At 30.0% G+C, this 17,474-nt stretch overlaps 1 protein-coding gene across 2 annotated transcripts in view; it reads left to right on the top strand.

Annotated features, from left to right (window-relative positions):
- LOC149545797 (uncharacterized) overlaps positions 1–8,685 on the top strand; it is a 47,254-nt gene extending 38,569 nt beyond the window's left edge. Inside the window, exons 3-7 of one of the 2 annotated variants that reach the window (XR_016353619.1) lie at positions 50–358; positions 460–2,574; positions 2,647–3,131; positions 8,202–8,282; positions 8,476–8,685. Coding sequence is in view for 1 of the 2 variants with exons in the window: in XM_089790843.1 (XP_089646969.1) it covers positions 50–358; positions 460–2,574; positions 2,673–3,131; positions 8,202–8,249 (2,931 nt within the window). In the remaining variant the exon portion in view is untranslated. The remainder of the gene's footprint in view (positions 1–49; positions 359–459; positions 2,575–2,646; positions 3,132–8,201; positions 8,283–8,475) is intronic. The other variant, XM_089790843.1, reaches the window with a different exon arrangement.
- The last annotated feature ends 8,789 nt before the right edge of the window (positions 8,686–17,474 follow it).

Below are 17,474 nucleotides of genomic sequence, written 5' to 3'. Positions count from 1 at the left end.
GTCATTTTGAGCTCTAAAATATTATTGATTTTTACAATTGACAATTCAGGAACCAATACAAGTCCGAGGAGTAGCAAGCGCAGTTGGTGACAACTGTTACGAACGCCAAGGGAAGATTATAATAAAGACAAACCAAGAAGAGTGTAGCTTCGAGCCCTGGCTTCGATTGAAGATATTTTTTGGTAATGGAAAATTTTTAACACAGGAACAAAGTCAGCTGTCAAAAGATCTGATCTGGCTTCAGTGTACTTACTTTGAGCATAAAAATCTCCCACCATGGCTTGGTTTGCAAAACTTAAGAATTTTAGATCTTTCCGACTCTGACAGCCTAGAGCATTTGTGGGCAGCGGATGCAGATGTAAGTATCTTGCTTCTAAGGTTTGATTTTATAAATGGATCTTTTGTAATATATTTTATTTTTTACTATTGTATGTTAACTATACCGAAAATGGGCTGCAGGCTCTTTTGCAGTTAAGAGAGTTGGTTATTCGGAGATGCGAACGTTTCGCAGGATTTCCAAGCTCAATTGGACGCCTCGAGAAATTGCAAAAGGTAATAATAAATGATGATGGCCACACCCGTTGTGATGCATTGATCGACCTCCCACAAGAATTTTGTTATCTCAAATCTTTGGAACACTTGGAGTTGGGATACTGCAAAAATTTGTCATCGTTGCCGAGTAATTTCGGCAAGTTGACCAAATTGCGACACCTAGAATTGACATGGTGCGAGAACTTGGAGGCGTTGCCAGATTCTTTCAAGAAGCTGACACAACTAGAATATCTCAGTTTAGAGTATTGTAGAGAAGTCGCCATCAACTCAAATGTTTTTGAAAACATGACAAAGCTCAGGTATTTGAATCTTCAGGAATGCGCGAAATTGAAAGAGTTGCGCCTCCCAGAATCGGTTTCCTTAAGAGATCTCTGTCTAATAAGGACCGGCGTGAAGGAGCTGCCAGCTAACATATTTCATTTGACCAACTTAACCAAGCTAGCGATAGGAAATGAGTTCCTGATAACATTGCCAACCTCTGTCGGGAGTTTGTCTCCGTTAACTACACTTACAATCAAAGGGTGCAAGAAGTTGAAATCTTTACCGGATTCTCTGGAGCATCTCTCTCTCTTGAGAGATTTAACAATAACAAGTTGCAACAAGTTGGAATCTTTACCGGATTCTCTGAAGCATCTTTCTCGCTTAAGAGATTTAACAATAGACGATACAGGAGTGAAGTGTTTACCAAAATCATTAATCCATCTTCAAAGTCTAACAATATCTTCCACTCCAATTACTGATACAGAAGTGTCCAATATTTCAATTGGTGGAGATAGTTATCCCGAGCTTGAGACCCTTGACCTCTATTCGAATAAACATTTGAGGGAGCTGGAAACTTTGCCAAAAAAATTGAAGACCTTAAAGGTTAGATATTGTAACGAATTGGAGAAAATAGAAAGTTTAGGAAATATGAGATTATTGAAAGTGCTCGAGATAGCTGGCTGTCCTAAGTTGATGGTGATTGCATGGCATTTAGAAACCAGTATAACTCTGAAAGAAATTCATTTGCAAACGTGCGAAAAGTTGGAGAGGATAGAAGGCTTGAAAAACATAAAATCACTGGAAAAGCTCACGCTACTTTACTGTCCAAAATTTAATGGGCTTGCAGGTCTTGCAGAATTAACTTCTCTCCACACAATTGATTTGCAAATGTGCCACAGCTTGACCAATATAGAAGATTTAGAAAACACAAAATCACTGAAGAAGTTTATAATAAGTCACTGTCCAAAGTTGGAGGCGCTTCCAAGTCTTCCAGAAATCACTTCGCAGCAAGAACTTCAGTTGGAAGAATGCTACAAATTGAAGAAAATAAAAGGTTTAGAAAGCATAAAATCACTACAGAAGCTCAGGATATCCAACTGTCAAGAATTAGATGGGTTCCCAGGTCTTGGAGAATTATCTTCTCTTAAAGAATTTGTTTTGATAATGTGCCCCAAAATTGAAACGATAGATGGCTTGGAAATGATAAGATCATTGGAGAAGCTAGAGATATCTTACTGTCAAGAATTAGATGTGCTCCCAGGTCTTGGAGAATTATCTTCTCTTAAAGAATTTGTTTTGATACAGTGCCCCAAAATTGAAACGATAGATGGCTTGGAAATGATAAGATCATTGGAGAAGCTAGAGATATCTGACTGTCAAGAATTAGATGGGCTCCCAGGTCTTGGAGAATTATCTTCTCTTAAAGAATTTGTTTTGATACAGTGCCCCAAATTGAAGAAGATGGAAGGTTTAGGAAACATGAGATCACTGCAGAAGCTTACTATAAGTGACTGGTTAGAATTGGAATCGCTTCCAAATCTTTCAGAAATTACTTCTCTTGAAGAATTTCAACTGGAAAACTGCTACAAATTGGACAAAATAGAAGGCCTGGAACGATTGAGAAGGTTGAAAAAGTTGAAAGTACATAGCCGCTGGAATGCACCGCGTATAGTCAGCTTAGAGCACTCTGAGATATTGGAGTCGCTGAATGTCGTAGCAAACGACATATCAGCTGTGGAACCATTCGTCAGTAACCTACAGGTATTTAAAAATAGTTGAATTAGAATTATTTATGGTTTTTCATTCTCATGAATCATTTTAATTTTGTGTCAGCTCTGCTTTCTGCAAACAATGTACAGACGTGGCCAAGCGAAGTGATGATATGCAGCAGGGCAGTGTGTGATGTGGAGTCGCTGAAAAACTTCTTTCAAAATAGGCCAAATGTCTCTGTTCTTGACTACGCTGCTGTGGTAGAAGCTAGCTCCTCGTACCGCGGAAAGCGCTTAGAATTGAGCGCGCCAGAGAGTTCGGCCAATTCCGATGCCTCTCTGAGATGTTTTATTATAGATTCCGATCATCCCGACTTAGACCTCTCTATACATTTCTGGCAACGCTTCCGCGGTGATTTCTATCTCAAAATTGGGGAAGGAAAATGGGTATGGATGCATGTCTCCACCCAATGGTTGGCACCATATCATTGCGACATTTCCGCGCGTAATAGCAAGGGCGAGGATGTAAAAGTAGGAGTGGAAGCAGCATGGTTAGTGACGGGCGAAGAGGGGAGCATAGTAGACGCTTTCCGTCAGCAATTTTCAGAGGTACCAGTAAATCCTTTTATTAAAATATAGTTTTTGCAAGTTTTTGTTTCTTTTCATCATCTATACTTTGTACCTAGGGATAGATTTCCTAAGTATTATATAGTGGAGGTTGGGCATTATATATATATGAAATGTGACAATTTTGTAGGAAAACTATATGGAAAATAAATGTCTCATATAAATGTTTTAGTTGAATTTTTTTATTAGTTCTGTGTCTATATTATATAGGGGGAGATTTATGTTTTCACTTCATTTTCTTTTAATAGTTTGTCTGCATTCTAAATAAATTAATAGACTTATAATGTGTTGTAGTTATCTTTTTTTATTTTTTTATTTTTTGAATAATATTTCGCTTTTCAAATTGACTCATTACATATTTACTAGTGGTTATCTTTTATAATCTAAGTTCTAATAATAAATCAATTAGAAAAAATTAAGTAATGAAATAACTAAGAGTAAATTAAACTATGCATGTCTCGATGAGAATGAATATGTAGTTTTATAACTTCTTTTGACAGTTAAATGTGACAATTAAGAGGGAAGGACAAGTTCAAGGGAACCTCTAAGTTAAAATTGTGCTGTCTTATCTTTTTTTAAATTTTCTTATAGTGACTTTTAAAGATAGTTGATATTGGGTTTTGTTCAAAGCAATTCTAGTGTACGGCATTTTCAAAATTAGGTTTCATGCATATAGTTTGTATTAATTTCAAGATTTGGAGATTATTTGTTTTATTGTTTCAATCCAACATTGTTATTTTGAAAGTATTAATATTCTGTCTAAATAACGACAAATCAAGAATTGGTTACAAAGTTTAAAGTTAATATGTAGTTTTTGAATTTGCACATCGCTTTGGGTTACAAAATGTTAGTTTCAAGTTGTTTTGAATGGAAGAATGTTGCCTTTGAATTGGCCTTACATAGACCTGATTATGGAATATTTTAGTAAATCGTGTCTATGACCAATGTATGGGAACTCTAAAACAATTAAATTTGCAATTCTTAATATTGTTAAATAAGTATCAATTTGTCTCATTGTATTTGAAGTCATTGGTTAAAAAATAAACCAGTTTTCCATATTTATATTGGCTCGGTTTCAATCTCATTTGAAATAGCTTTCTTTCGGCATGTTGACGAATCCATTCATGTCATACGATTAGTTTTATTTTGGTAAACATATTGGAAAAACTTGGAAAGAGAGTATTAGGTTTAGAATAAAATTGGAAAAGGATGAATATGTTAATGATACTGATTTTTTCATTTGATTAGTGAAGTATTGAGTTTCGTTTGAAAGAATATCAGATTGTATAAAGTTTGCCAAACTGTTTTATGACATTTAATTATAGATTGCAGATTATTAAATTGTATAATTTGGAGATTGTTAAATTTTTTAAAACTATAATTATAATAATTTATAGAAATTTTTAAAAAATATTACAACTAAATGTAACATTTGATTATTAATTTAATTCTTTCCTTTATTTAGTTTTTTAGTAATATGTTTTAGCTGATAGGCTATTTGTGGTAGCTTTGTTTCCTGAAATTGAATTTTTGACAGAAAAGTTGTTATTTGGCCGAAAAATTTGTCAGTTTGGCCGAAAAATTGAAAATCCTTCCCATTAATTATTTACTGGCTAATTTTTATCTCATTCCACTTTTCACTCTTGTTTTGATATTTATTAGTTGTTATCTCCACTTTTAACTATTGTTTTTCTTTTTCTATTTATTAGTTGTGATCTCCACATTAGCTGATCTTCCACATTAGCTGATCTGTATTCATTTAACTTTTGATTTTTGAAATTGATTTACATTTTAGTTTTTAAATTATTATTATTATTTTTTATTAATTTTTTTTTTCTATAAATATTTATTTAGCCAATAGAATATTTGTTAAACATATTATTATTTATATTTCTCTTATTAATTTTTCATAATAGATTTTTCGATGGATTTTTAAATAATTCTTTTTTTCATATTTGATGAATTTAATTTAAATAAATAATATTTATTAATCTATTTAAAAGATTTTAGTAAATATTAAGTTATTTAAATTGAAAATTATTAATAATCTAATTTGTTCACATAAGATTATATTTTAAATATCCACTTTAAACTATTTTTTTCATTTTCTTATTTATTTAAAAAATAATTACTTCTGATCTCCACATTATATTGTGATCTCTATTTATTTAACTTTTGATTTTTTAAATTGATTTAGGTTTTAGTTTTTAAATTATTTTTTATATTAGTTAAGTTTTTTCTTTAAATATTTTTTTGTCAGTTTTTATAATTTATTTAGTCAACAAATATTTGTTAGAGATATTATTTTTTCATATTAATTGTTTGTATTTCTCTTATTAATTTTTCGTCATAGATTTTTTGATGAGATTTTTTTTAAAATAATTTTTTTTTCATATTTGATAAATTGAATTTAATTGTAAAATCTTGAAATTATTGAACACATTTCTTAAGCAATATTCAAATTTCCTAAATATTGCAAATTTTATATCATGTTTTAATATTCAACTTTTTTTTTTTGTATTTTCATTTTTTTAAATTATATTTACATTATTTAATGTTCATTCTACATTTTTCTCTTAAATCTCATCTCCTATCGGCGCACTCGTTGCATGTACAAAAGCATGGAACTACTAGTTAATATTTGTTTTAAGATAAGTTACATTAGGAATAGTTTAGTTTTGTTCTAATTTTCTTAGTTTATGTTTTTACTTAATTTACTTAATATTTAGTTATGAGGCTCTAGTAAAAATTCTTTTTGTTATGAAATTATTCTTAATTTCTTTGATAAATAAGTGCTTTGTCAATGATGTTAGTTAATACAGGTAATTTAATTTAACAAAAAATAGTATAATTTTTTTTTTTTAAATAGAAAAAATATTCAAATGAATTAAATATTATGTCAAAGAAAGATGATAAATGATTTATTTTATCTAATTAAATAATTTTAGACTAAATAAAATAATTATCCTCACAACATGTCATATCTCATTTGTGTATTTGGTTTTCTTGGTTGTGAAGTGAAGATATAAATTAACTTGTTGGATTTTGGAGTGCTTATGTATTACAATTATAATTTACCCATTTAGCATTTAGTTTTAGATTATCAAACATTATGTTATTCTTGTACTATTGTTTATCAATTTTTGTTAATGTGATCTCATAATTTTGCAATTTTTTTTAGTCTTATATTACTTTATACTAAATTTTTGAGTCTTGTATGGTTTCTTATTTTTTTTTTTCAATTCATAAAAGCAATAATTTAGCTACATATTAATTATACATTATAAACACATTAAATTTTTGATATCTATTTTTTTTTTTTTTAATATTGTAATTTCTACATTAGGGGGACTCCCCTTATTTTAAAATTACAAGTATAGTTTATATAAAATATTAAATTATTAATGAAGTAATTGTAAATTTTATTATAAATTATATACAATTATGATCAAAGTGAGAATTTTATTTTTTGAATTTAATTTTAATTTTTTTAGATAACTTTTTAATTTATCAAATTGAAATAAATTTTAATATTTATTTGTTAATTATTTTATTTAATATTTTCTTATTTTATTTTAATATAATTTTATATGAATTTTCAATTTTATTTTAATTTAATTTGATAAAAAGTTGACTATTATTATGAAATAGATTAGATTCCTACAATCATGATATAAATTACTCACTAAAATCTAAAATGAAACCAATAAAGATTCTCATATTTTACAAAAATAAAATAAGTAAACAACATTATTAAAAAAAAAAAAGTCATTTTTATTATATATTATGTAAAGTACAATTTTAATAAAATAAATATATTCCTCAAAAAGAATTATTTTTAGCATTCTTTATATATCTTTTTCTAATTAATAAAAAAGACAAACATAACATATACATATTAACCTTGTAAATAAAATAACTCTTTAAAATATCTAAAATAAATTTAATCAATATCTCAATATTTTAGAATGATTTAAAATAGTATAATATAAATTAATTTATTGAACTTAAACTATTACGAATAATTTAAATTAAACAATAAAATATACTATTAATATTATTGAAAATGTTAGAATTTCAAAAATTACAAATAATTGTTACATGATTTACTATAATAATTATATAATAAAACAATATCAAAAGCTTATACACAATATCATTAATATGAGACCAATTAGTTAAAATTATCTTAAATTATCCTACGAAGGAACTGTTAGAGAGAGATTGAATTCAAGTTAGATGTATTTACTAATATATCTAATTTTAATTCAATCTCTTTTTAGCAATAAAATATTTAATTTTTTAAAAAAGAATATTACGTTTGGAGGCAATCTCTATATGAAAATTTTATAAAATCTTTTTAAAAGTAATTATTAAAATAAATAAAAAAGATATTTTATGATCAATCCAACATAGACAACTACCATTTATAAATTCATTGTTGCAATTACTCTATTGAAAATGAAATAAAACATGTTTGAAATATAAGATCTTTATAATTTACATTTTTTTACATAAAAATCCTATACATTTATCATTTTTAGGTCAACCTCATTGATCCATGTTTCATATATCACTTCTTTATCTTTTAACCATTCAAAGCATTTTAATTTTTAATGATTAATAAATTATTAGTTTTATATAAAATGAAATAACATGACATACTATGTAATAATTAATAAAATAAAGGACATATATTTTCAAGGCAGTTTTCTTAGAACATAATGAATGATTTGATATGAATCTATTGTGAGAAAAAAAAATTTGTATCATATTTATGACACCATCTACAAAGTCACAAGAATGCAATAGATGGTTCCCATCATTAAAACATTTTTATTTATTTTTCATTATCAATTATCTTACCATGTCATCATTCATAATATGTAGTAACATAGTAAGTTGTTTTCCATTCTATTTAATGAATTTGCTAAGGCTTTTCAATACACAACCACTGGTCAAGGAAGTTTCTATTCCTATTTATAGTCATGTTTCTTTGTTCTCATGTTGATTTCCTTTCATACTCATTCCAATGGTGAGATTTTTGAACAGGGGTGGAGAAATGAACTGTCAATGGAAGAGACGAGCATTATAGTTTGATTGCTTGCCAAGAAAACCTCAATGTAGATCTAGGTCAGGGAGTATTCCAATTTTACATTATGACGCTTGCTTTGGCCATCTTTGGTTGATAAGTAATTCAATATTTTATTCTTCTCACCATCATTACCATTGGTCTATCTGAGCATTGGGACAATATTTGCCTATATTTAATTTTCCTCATTATCATATATATAAATATTAACTAGTTTTTGTTGCTCTTCTACAGTTGTCATTGTTCAATCAGCTAGGAAAGACATAATACTTTTGAACTTGGATTTTTCCAGCACTAGTGATTGGCCAACTAGCTTGGGGCTTGCTCATTCATTTAATATAGATATAGAAAATGCCTCAGAAATTGTAACAATACATTGTTCTTGTTTCAATTATGCTCAAGACGCTATAATTCTATAAGATCATGATGAAATTCTTATCCACAGCTTGCAGACCTACTTTTCTCTTTCTACTATGGGTGGCTATTTCGAAATGTCGTATTGATACAAAAAAAGCTTTGCAAATTAGAGCCAACACTGTAATATTTTCGGATTTGAAGGTCTATTTTTATTTTTCTCTAGTGATTGCTAGATTGGCTTTTGATCTAGTTGAGTAATAACTTCTTCCTTTCAGTCTTTATAACTATTTTATCTTACACTATTTTGTTTCTCTTCTAAAATATATGAATATTGTTAAGATCAAAATGATGCCTTCGATTCAAAATGTATTCAACTTCTTTTCTTTCAAAATCTATTTATAATCCAGACAAAAGGTAATGTTTTCATCTCAACAAAATAAAATTATTTTTATTTTGGTTAAGATGTACTAAAGGAAAAATTACACCGGCTTGATTTTTTAATTAAAAAACTTATGATATATTTACGTTCTTATAGAAGAGTGTAGTTGCCACAGGGCTTCATTTACTTCAATCTTAAAAATTAAAAAATTTAATAAATAGGGCACATGATTTACATTAAGTTTTTATTTCTCTTTTATTATTCTATACATTCATTCAGGAAACTATATGAATGAAGACATTATTTAGTGTGAAGAGCAGCTTAAGTGTCTTATTCTCTTTAAAGTTGGAGAAATGTTGGAGAAAAGTTGTCCAAAGTACTATTGGTTTTACTTGTTTTGTTGAGAGCATATTTTTATTATATTGTTAAACTTATTTTGGCTAGTAATAGTTGCCCATTTTTTAAGGATACAATTGTGGTGTTGGTGGCCCATGAAAATATATTTAAGAAATTTTGAAATCTGAATTAATTAATTAAATAATACTTTTACATGTAAAAAAATACAATAAAGTCTTTAGAAATGAGAAAAGAGTTTGTGGAGCCACTTCAGCCCCTCCTCGTTTCATATATCTTGTTTTCAATTACTGAATAGTACTTGTTCCACTAAAATAGCTAATAATTACAAATTATCATTATTAGACAATTTAAAATGACCATGGGAACACTAAACTTCTTAAAATTAACCACTAAAAATTCAAGTAGTCGCATGAGAACACAATTCTTTTTTGGATAAAGATTCTAATTTTGAAAAAGATTTCAAATTGTGGTGCCTTCAAACATCTTTACTCCTACATTTCATTCCACTTAAAAATATATCATCATTTATTTTAATAGATTCTCATTGAGTAACCTTTAAATTTTGAAGTTTCTTACATTTCAACATGAATTTAATTTCAGTTTGCATTGTAGAAATAAAAAAACACATAGCTGATTACTTTTATTCATCATGCGCATAAATATTTTTAGAACATTTTCCTTTATACCATTCCATCTAGTAATACATCCTTCTTCCAAATTTGAAAGAAGAAACAATTTCATAAAAAATATTTTCTTCTTACATGCGATAAATTCCACATGTGACCATAATTGCTTGAATGTAATCATCTAGATCTTGTGTCTTATCTCCAAAAAATTCAAAAGACATTCTCTTGACCCCTTAGGCAAAGAGGAGTATTAAGGAAAGGCAAAAGGCCCAATGTGAGATCCTCGTGGATGTGTTCGAACCAAATCAATACCACACAAGAATTCTTTTACCAAAAGATTTTAATCATGATCTAGAGCTGCCAACTTGCATACATACAAGAATATTTTCAAAGAGAGAGAGAAAAAATCAAGCGTTTATCTTTGTTTCTATCTCCCCAAGAGAGTCAAATGATTTGAAGTTGCATTTCTTATAGTAGAAAGAGGAGCAAGGATAGAGTTTTGAGACATGTACAAGAGAATATAACTCTCCAACATAATTTTGAAGAGGAGTGTCACTCAAAGGCCACTTGTATCATCTAATATAATGCAATCCCATTTGATTGAATACAAAACTAATCATCTGATATCATTTTATGAGCCTGATACCTGATTTCCACTCTCCCTAGTGTTATCAAGATCTCAATTTTTTTCTATTACATCTTTAACACTTTTCATCCATATAACTCTTTCCTTTTTTATGAAAATAGATCAAGTATTTTTTATTTATATATTTTAGATATTACATTTGATAGGTTTTTTTATAAGATGTGTCAATCTAGTAGAAATCAGTTAAATAATTTAATTACACACAAACCACTTTGTAACTATCTAACCTAATCAATGTAACACATTTAATAACAATGTGATAAATCATACTATCAATTCCTCCTTTATTATATTGTTCGTGTAACTATATTCATCTATTGAAAAAATAATCTTTAAGATATACGTTTTAAAATTTGTTGAAGATAAGATGTATACATATTTTGTGAAAAACTTCACTGAGATTCCTGAATTCTCCCTCCATGACCTCACAAGCTACTGGAAAACCATTCATATTGAACTCTACAAAAAACCCCTTTCGTACCTCCCTCCATAAGTCAAACTTCACAATACATATATCTTCAAGAATGCCAACAATAGGAGGAGTAAAAAAAAAAAAAGATAAATAAAAAAATGCTTCTGAAACAAAATATCATCTCAAAGTGAGAAGGTAACTTGAGATGACTAAAATCCCCCATCCTCTTGTTCTACCAACCTCCAAAGTAAGCCTATTATAGATTCTCCATTTGATATGTCAAGTGAGACTTTGAAGGTTGCACCATGTGGAAGAAAGATAGCCCATAAAAATTGTCCACATATATACATGATAAAGTTATCAATCAATAATAGATCTAGCCAATGATCAAAGTGTCCAAGAATATTGTCCACTTATCAAAGCATCAAAAAATACATCTCATACAAGATATGGTAATATAATTTCATTTCATCAATGATAATATTTATATATAATCCTTATAAATAACATGACATTACTATATGATGATTATATATGTATATAAAGTAACTATATTTTCTAAATAACTTCCTATGAATATAAATCAATATAGATTGGGAAATGAGCCATCTTAGAAAATGATGTGTTAGAAGTATAGATTATAGTATGCATATAGAAGACGGAGTATATGCATATATGTTTAATATATATATTTAATTAGATAGTTATTATATTGGAATAATAGGGATCATTCTCAAAGTAAGAGGGAATGACATTAATTTATAATTGTCTATATTTTATTAGAAAGATCTTGTATTAAATATTATATTATTGTCTCTCTTATTTATATTTTGAATATGTCTTAGAAGAGCTATTTGCCTTGATCTTTTTCTTTAGGAAAAAGAGGGAGTCTAACACTCCATCGGGCTCAACATTGGATACGGAGCTCATAATATTGATGTTTAGAGGGAGTTTGACACATTCATATAAAGAAGTGGATAGAATATTATGTTTTAGTTGATCCTTGAAGATCTTGATCATATCACAATCAGACATAGTTTTGACTTTATATAAACTTTTGGTATCATGAATGTGATTGCATGATTTAATGTGCCTACTCCCTATGTACATCATGAGGAAGTGATGAGTTCTAAATTATCATCATGTGTATTTGCAAAAGTTATTGGAAGGTGACAATCTTACAATAACTTAAGTCATAATAAAAATTTATGTAAATGTTGAAATAGATCATGATGGATATCTTGTAAATCAACAACTAAGCTTTAGATGTCATCTGCTTGATAGTCTATGAGTTGTTTGATATATATATATATATATATATATATATATATATATATATATATATATATATATATATATATATATATATATATATATAATAGGTATTTGATGAATATCATGTGTTGATATTTGGTGGCCATTACCTTATTGAGTACTTGGTGAATATCATATGTTGATAATTTGCATGCCAATACTCAAAGTATTTGGTGAATATCATATATTAATATTTTGGAGGCCAATACTCATGATATAAAATATGATATCAAAATAGTGGAGATCCTCAAATCAAATATATAATTAAAATTTTCCATTACTCATATTACCAATGGTGTAATAGTTTCCTTCTGTTTACCCTCCCTAGCTAAGAGGGACTATTTATGTTTGGTAGCTTTAGTCAGATAAACCTATGAATATATAATTATATATGCGATAAAATTTATATATGTGGGTTCATTAAATATTTGAAATATAAATTTATTATATATGAGAGAAATTAATATAATAATGACATATATAGCTATAATTATATTTTCATTATATTAATTATCTAATTAATGAATAGACATGTCCCATGAAGGGAAATGTCTCTTCATATCTTTTTCTTAGTAATAATATAAGAGCGTCATTACAAGTGTAATAAAACTACCTACAATTGATCCTATTCTTTTACCAATTTCTTGGGTAATATCTTTGTTGAAAACAATTATTTAATTGTATATTGTCATTAATGTTATACAAATGTCACACTCTAACCGAGCACAACTAGTGTAAATCGAATTTATTCAAGCACTAAAGAAGACTCCTGTATCAACCGAGATGAATTTGTAAGGAACGAAGTTCAATTGTTCATCAAAGAAAATTAGTGTAAACCAAGTTAGGTCATACAATGAAGGGTGTTAGTATTAACTAAGTGACTCATTTCAATGTTAGCCAACTATCAATAGATTACTTTTTTTTGATTAAATGGTTAATACAAGCCAACCTAGTGGATGTTAAATGTTTCTTTGAAAGGGTATTCAAGCTGACATGACATGGGGTTTCATATATATGGAAGGTCAAGCTATGGATTAAAAAATGCAATTGGAGGAATGAAAAAAGATATGAAATAAGAAGGATATCTGATTAAAGACAAAACATTCAAGGAGCTACAAAGAATATTCTGATCAGGGAGAATCAAGAGGATAAACCAGAAAAGTCATTTGAATCTTCAAAGTGAATTGCTTCATCAATCAAGTCATTCATTGTTGTTCTCTAAGAATTGTAGCAGTGAAGAAATCTCTTAACAGAGTTGGCTTAACAGTCATTTTGTAAATCCTCTAACAAGGCAGCATTTCTAGAGTGAAGTGTCTAAACACCTCTAACAAGGCCACTCCTAACAGGGTGATTCAAATCCTCTAACTAGGTCACACTTAACCATTTTTTTTGTAACCTTTAACAAGGTTGGCTCCTAACAAGGCTCACTTCAGTCGAGTGAAAAGTTATAACTAGTTGCATTGGTGGTTTTCCCAAATTCGGTTTCCACATTAAATCTTGGTGTCTCATGTGTTCATGTTATTTTCTTAGTGCTTGATATTTCTATAACCAATTATTAAAGGTTAATTCACATTAATATATTAAATCTATTTTGTTAACTAAGTTATAGTGCATATCTAGTTCTAACTGAGTAGAGCAAGGATTTGGCTTAGTAAGAAGTTTTTATTGACACCTAAGGGATTTGGAATTATTTTTGTAGTAATTGATTCACCCCTGCCCTCTTAGTTTCTCCTCTTATATTCCCAACAATTGGTATCAGAGCTATTGGTGCTTGCAGGAAAGGTTTCAAAGACCTAAGCTAAAGATCAAAGGTGTCTTACAGAAGAGATCTCTAAGATTAACAGAGATAACTTTCAGCATAGCAGGAACTAATGAAGCTACATCTAGGAACCATTAGAGATAAATGTTTGCACTTCTTGGAGAATCAGTATGTGGCACCACCAAAGCCCTTGATTGTGGACCAAATGATGGAACTGAAGAATCACAATACAGTGATGGTTGATATTGCTTCCTCTCTCAACTACTCTAAATTTGATGAGTCAAAGATTTTGCTACTGCCTATAACATGTTGAACAAACTAGAAAAGATATCTCGAGGAGATGATATTGTGAAAAGAGCCAAAGAAAAAAGTCTAAGAGGCCAATTTGATCAGATGAAGATGAAAACATTGCAAAATATAGTTAAAGAATTAAAACAAGTGTAAGTGCAATCAAAGTTGCACAAGGAAAATTAGATGATAGAATAGTAGTGATCCAGATTATGATTCTAGATTACAACACCTGGTGTGAAATTTGTGGTATTGTTAATTCCAATGTGAATAGCTCAATTTCATAACAATAGATTATGCAAGCTAAAAGTAGTCCATTTCATTCAAAACTCAAGTTGATACGATGTTTGATGAATCCAAAGGGCCACCTCTATCCCTTTGAAAAGATATGAACGATTCACATAATTTGTATTACATAATAAAATATTAAAACTATGAAAACTATTTAAAAACTATTCCAAATTTTATATCTAGTTGTAGAAGTCATAACTTTCACCACATAGCTCAAAAATGTGTACTACTAGTATTGTCAGAAAGTTAATCAAATTGTATATCTCCAAATGTCAAGAGGCATAGTTCTTGGTAGCTTTCAAGGCCCATAAATGCTCTGGAGGCCTCGAAAAATGCAAAATACTAAAGTATAGAAAATACTAGAAAAAATAGATATTGGTATTTTCCCATTTTTTCGTTTGTTAGCCTCCTCTAGGTTATCATAGACCATGTTTTGATCAAGTAGTCAACAAGGTTTTAAAAAATCTTCTTCCTATTTATGCAATTAGAGTTTAATCTACTTAAGAAATGAGATGTGATTCTAAAACTGATATAACTCTGGATGCACTAGTGGGAAGATTTAGAGCTTTTGAGTTGGATAACTAAAATGTCCCTTTTCTGATTTTATATGATATTCAAGCCTCTAATCAGATCTTTAAAATCAAACAACCAATATTTCAAAGATCCACCAATTTCTCAATAAACTCCAAATCGGGTATGCCGTAAATAGTGCCAAAAACTTCACAGCTTCACATATTATTAGTAAATCTGAAAGTGGACATTTTTATAGAAATTTTAGCAGCATAACAGCCTACAAAATGACATTTTCAGATTTGTATAAAATTTACACAACAGCTCCCAAACGGAGGATAAAAATAATGCTCATCGGGCTCCCGAAAACAACATAGAATAGTCCGAAAACACCACAAAAACACTAATAATCTATCACAGAAGTATAATCACAACCAAATAAATATATCCAGCTCTATTTTAACATCTAAAAGTCTAAAATATAGTAGCAAACCAAACTGATATGAAATACTCAACTGGAAACACCAAACTCTTACAAAAAAACACACTCGAAAACTCACAAATTTGCACTGTTCAACACAAAGGAAAAATCTGTGTGAGCATGCACATGGAATGGCTTCAAACTCCCATCCTTAGCCTTCCTAGAAACCTACAAACTCCCATTCTTGGGTCTCCTTCTCCACAGGTTTGGCAACCTCTGAAGAACAACAAAGAAATGAGCAAAATCAAGTTCTAGACTCCACCCAAAATGCCTCCAAACCCCTTAAAAGAGGGCATAACCCTAACTCACGTCCAAGAGGGGTTAATAAAACATATTTTAATAAGAATCCTTATTTATTAGTCCATTAGCTTCCAAAGATTATCCCCTTTTTTTGAAACTTCACCTTTTTGGGCCTGCCTGCCTTAGCAAAGATTATTATTTTTTAATTATTTGAAAAGGGGAGATGACAAGTCCTCCCCTCCCAAATATTTCTTGTCCTCAAGCAATGGCTGAACAATAAGCCAATCAATCCACCTGGATCCCAAATGTAGTCATGAACTATACTACTGCCAATTAACACAGGCTCTTGCAATATCCTCTAGAATATGACCAAGAGGAATCCATAATCAAATTGACAATTAAAGCTCAACCAAACTCCAAAATCACCACTGCCACAGTCAGAAACCCATGAGACACAAACTCTTAGAACATCAAAACCCAAGTAAAGTGGACAAATCAAACTGCTAACACAGTAAATACCATCAACGCATCCCACTGGCCTATATGGAATGTACAATCCAACTCTGCAACAATGGTGAACACTCTCGAATGAAACTATACCAAGTATGGAGAATCTACACACTGTACAACTCCTACAGTTAACACAACTCTGCAAATCACTGGCCACTATCTCATAACCATAACTCCCATGCACTGTTGATGGTGAAAAAACATTACAAGATAAAGAGAAAGAAATGGAACCCAAACTAAATTTTCCATGAACAAGTGATATAGCCCACTGTGACTGACCAACAGCTAAGTCAGGAGATGTCATAGCCAAAGGAGTAGAATTAGTAATAAAAACTGTTGAAGCATCACTCCCAAAATCCTTCTCTAAGTCATGTATTATCAAGCTGTCAACTACATAACCTATTGCCATGTCATGCCTATCACAACTCTCATCCCGGGGCGTCAAACCGTCCCATAACTGATGACAAGCACTAGGAACCAAAGTACATCTCTGTATCATCATCTCATCAACATGGTCATCAAAGGTAAATTGATGAGCATACCTCATAGTGTAGTGCTAATAGAATGCGCCAATCTTAGTCGGTGGCTCAGACTACAATCCAGATGAAACTAACTGCAATCGATCACTAAGCAAGTTGGAATTGACTACTACCTGTGAAGATATTGCCAAGGGAGTAATATTACTAGCAGGAACCATGCCAATTGCCAGCTCACCAACATCACACATGATCTTTGATACAACATCTCTAGTCTCTGTGCCATTAGTACTAGAGGCCACCACCATGTCAGGAATACCACAACAATTTGTTGCAGCACCCAACTCAACTGAACCTGACTCTAGTGGGAATGAACCTGATATGCCAATGTTAGTATCAAGGATGGATGCATCCCCATCTCCACTGTCTTTGACAATCTCAACCATGGACATCCTCAGATCACTAGACACCACAGCTTGTGACTGTGCAAAATTTGGTAAAGATTATAGTCGCTCCAACTCCATGGTCACCTTAGTCAAATGAAATTGTGACTCCTCAAAAGCCAATTGTGTACTCTCAAGAATCTC

The sequence above is a fragment of the Cupressus sempervirens genome, chromosome 7 (genome assembly GCF_028749045.1).
Source record: "Cupressus sempervirens isolate cs-2001-9-10 chromosome 7, ASM2874904v1, whole genome shotgun sequence".
Lineage (NCBI taxonomy): Eukaryota > Viridiplantae > Streptophyta > Pinopsida > Cupressales > Cupressaceae > Cupressus > Cupressus sempervirens.
The sequence above is the reverse complement of the archived record's forward strand: the minus strand, read 5'-3'. Positions and strand labels throughout refer to the sequence as shown.